Below are 3,463 nucleotides of genomic sequence, written 5' to 3' on the forward strand. Positions count from 1 at the left end.
GTGTGTGCATGAGTGCGCATGTGTATGCATGTCGTGGAAGCACGTGTGAGCGTGTGTGTGTGTGTGTGTGTGTGTGAGCGCGCGTGTGCGTGTGTGTGTGCGTGTGTGCAACAGTGAATCATGGGCACGTCTACAACCCCTTGCACCATCGCTTCTTCGTCACCACTAACGCACACACAACCCACACACACACACACACACAATTCCTCACACCCACCCTGTGTCGTGTACGCACCCTGTGCAGCGGGCGTGGATGCAAACCCAGCAGACGAGTGCTGCGCGTATGCGCGGTCTTCAATCGGTTCATCGCCGCATGCGCCGCCGCCGCCACCACCGCCACCTTCCTCAATACTGGCTGGTCCTCAATCTTCTTGAGCGGGAGCGCAGTCGCCAACACCAACACCAACAGCGCCATCGTCGCTCGCAGCCAACAGCAGCAGCAACGCCACCGCATGCACCCATGGTGACAGCAGCTGCTGGTACACGCGCCCACGACCCACAGCAGCAACAGCACGTGCCACAAGGGGTCCGTACACCACTTCTCCCATCACCACTGCCATTTCAGCAGCAGTACCATGGCGCGATGTCACCGCCTGGTTATCCGGGGCTCGCTCCCGTTTATGAGCAGATGATGATGACGACGACGATGGCGCCATTGGCGCCGACGGTGCAGCCGCTACAGATGTACCAGTCGTTCCCACAGCAGCGCGCTCAACAGCAGCAGCAGCAGCAGCAGCAGCCAGCAACGCACGGCTTCTGCCACTACTGCCACCAGTACCACCATCACGACCACTATCATTTCCACCACCAGGTTGTGGATGGTGGCCAACACGTGGTGGGACTCCGTCTGCCGCTGCCGCAGGGGCACATCGCTCATCCACCGCTGGGCGAGCGGCAGCAGCAGCGCGTGCAGGGCGAGATGCTGCGCACACATCCACACGTGCGGCGCAACGCGGCCGGTGAGCAACACGTCTTTCCCGCGCAGCACATGATGTTGGCTAGTCCTCCTCCTCCACCACCACCACCGCCGCCACCACGCCGCGCTGACAACAGCGGCGGAGACGGCGGCAGTGGCAGTGGCGCTGCTCAGGATGGCGAATGGTGACGATGATGACGATGAAGAAGAAGGGGCATGTGGACGCGTGCTTGCATCAGGCCAGGCCAGTTGTCAAAGGGAACGGGCGGATTGTGGTTTGATTCTCCGCTGCTGTCCTCGTTATGTGTTGGTGTCTGTGCTTGTGTCGGCCTCTCTGCGTCGATGGTCTTCAGCTTCTTCGTCTCCTCCTTTCCTGTGGTGTGTGTTGTTGTCGTTTATTCAAGGGCCGCGACCGTCATCACTGTCTGTTGTTGCTGTTGTCTGTTGCTGTTCGTTGTTGTTGGAGTGGATGATGTATTTCATCTCCCCTTCCCGTGTATGCTGCTGCTGTTGCTGCTTCAGCACGCCATGCGTCTTGTTCAATCTTTGCTGTCCTCGTGCACAACACGGTGGCATCTGTCTTGATTCTGCAGCAGCAAAGCACACCAAGGGAAAGCGTGAGAGGACACACACACACACGCACACACACACACGCACACACGCACACACGCACACACACACACACACGTACACGCATTGCCTGTGGAACGGACCGTGGAATGAAATCGCTGCTCGCGTGCTGCGACGTTGCGATGTGGACAGAGAGAGGTATTCACCCAGCATCCGTCTGCCCGAGTATGCGTGTGTGTATGCATGTACGCGCGCGCATGTTGGCATTGTGAGGGTCAGTTGCACGTTGCAGGAGGTTGGCGGAGTCCAACACACAACACACGCACGCAAGACGGTGTGCGTGTGAAAGACAACGTAGAGCACTGGCATGAACACGCAAGCACCCCCGCACGCTGTTCCAAGCGCAGGGGACTTGCCCTCGAAGCAGCACCACTCACAATCACACGCACACATGCGCGCGCGCACACGCACACGCACAAACACACACATGCGCATGCCCACGCACAAACACACACGCACACACACGCGCGCGCGCACACACACACACTCTCATCTACACACTACCTTATGTGCGTGGGTTGGATGGATTGTGTGGCAGCCTCAGCAACCAGCACGATTGTCATAACCACACGAGGGCACGCGTTGGCATGGTTGCAGCCGCCTCTGTCGTTCTTCTGGCTTGCATGGAGTCATGCCACTTGGAACTGACAAGCCCAAACGGCAACCGCAAAGTGTGAACGTTTGTGTGGCGTGTCAGTAAAGACGAGAGTGAGCAATCGTGGTTGTATGCGTTTCGCGCAAACGCACGATCGGCTCATGATCAACCAAGCACAGCCCAACACATGCACACGCACCGGAGCTTGTGTGTGTGTGTGTGTGTGTGTGTGTGTGTGTGTGTGTGTGTGTGTGTGTGTGTGTGTGTGTGTGTGTGTGTGTGTGTATGGTGTGTGTGTGTGTATGGTGTGTGTGTGTGTGTGTGCTCAAAGAACGAAATCTTGTGAACTGCGTGGTCGATTCTCTCCAATGTGAAAGCGATGCTCCCTGAACTAGCAAGAGCTATCCCACGCCAAAGAGCACAGTGCGTGTACCTGTGGTTGGTTGCAGGCCTGTGGAGTGCTCACAGCGAGTGTGCACATCTGCCAAGGCAGTCACTGGGCTGATGTGTGCTATATCAGGGAGAAAGACGGGAAGCCAGAGCCAGAGCCATGAAAGAGACCTTCACTTCTTCAGTGCAGTTCAGCCGAGTAAGCCTCCTTGTTTCTGTTTGCTCCGATCGCAGCCTTGCGTGTTCGAGGGTGCAAGCGCAGCAAGCGTGCTGCCCACTGTTTCCATTGTCGAGCGCGTTTGTGTCTGTGGTGTGCGAATGTGTGGTCGGCAGTGAATCACCATGCATGCAAGCGCGCCAACAGGCAAACTCTCACAACGAACACACGCTGTGTCCATGCTCTCAGCGTATTTGCCCGGCAACCTCCACTCACCACCAGAAACACTGACACGACGCACAAAACTCACTGCAAGCAACGTGGTGGTGTCCGTCATCGTGCCTGCGATCACTGCAGGAGTGTCGCCACTTGAGCCATCTACTTGGCGGGCAGCTCGGTCAGGGGACAAGTATCGCGCCTTGGCGCCATGGCACGATCGAAAATGTGTATGTCACGCATATAATTGGATGTGAGAACATATCAACCCCTGTCTGTGTCACACACAGCTGTGTTTAACAACCCACCTCGCATCACCACCAGAAGCACAACGACATGTGTTCTCTTCCATTTGCGCTCAACGAGCCATTCTCCTCCCTCACTCTAGCACTCTTACCCCTGACTCCACTCCCACGTTGCAACACGCATGCACAAGCCGCATTTATTCCAAACGCCATGAACTTACTTGAAGGCAGTGGTGGCGGCACCAGGGTGATGCTGGTTTGGGTGTAGGCAGTAGAGTGCCAGTGACACGTGCATCGCATCAGTCAGTTGACAC

The 3,463-nt window shown here is 57.0% G+C and overlaps 1 protein-coding gene across 1 annotated transcript; it reads left to right on the forward strand.

Moving 5' to 3' along the window:
* Positions 1 to 253: 253 nt before the first annotated feature.
* Positions 254 to 1,105, forward strand: PTSG_10276 (uncharacterized protein; the record flags this gene model as incomplete). The annotated part of the gene is made up of 1 exon (XM_004988564.1): positions 254 to 1,105. One exon carries the CDS (start codon positions 254 to 256, stop codon positions 1,103 to 1,105), a length of 852 nt encoding a protein of 283 aa, XP_004988621.1.
* Positions 1,106 to 3,463: the final 2,358 nt, after the last annotated feature.

This window comes from Salpingoeca rosetta, assembly GCF_000188695.1.
Source record: "Salpingoeca rosetta unplaced genomic scaffold supercont1.35, whole genome shotgun sequence".
NCBI lineage: Eukaryota > Choanoflagellata > Craspedida > Salpingoecidae > Salpingoeca > Salpingoeca rosetta.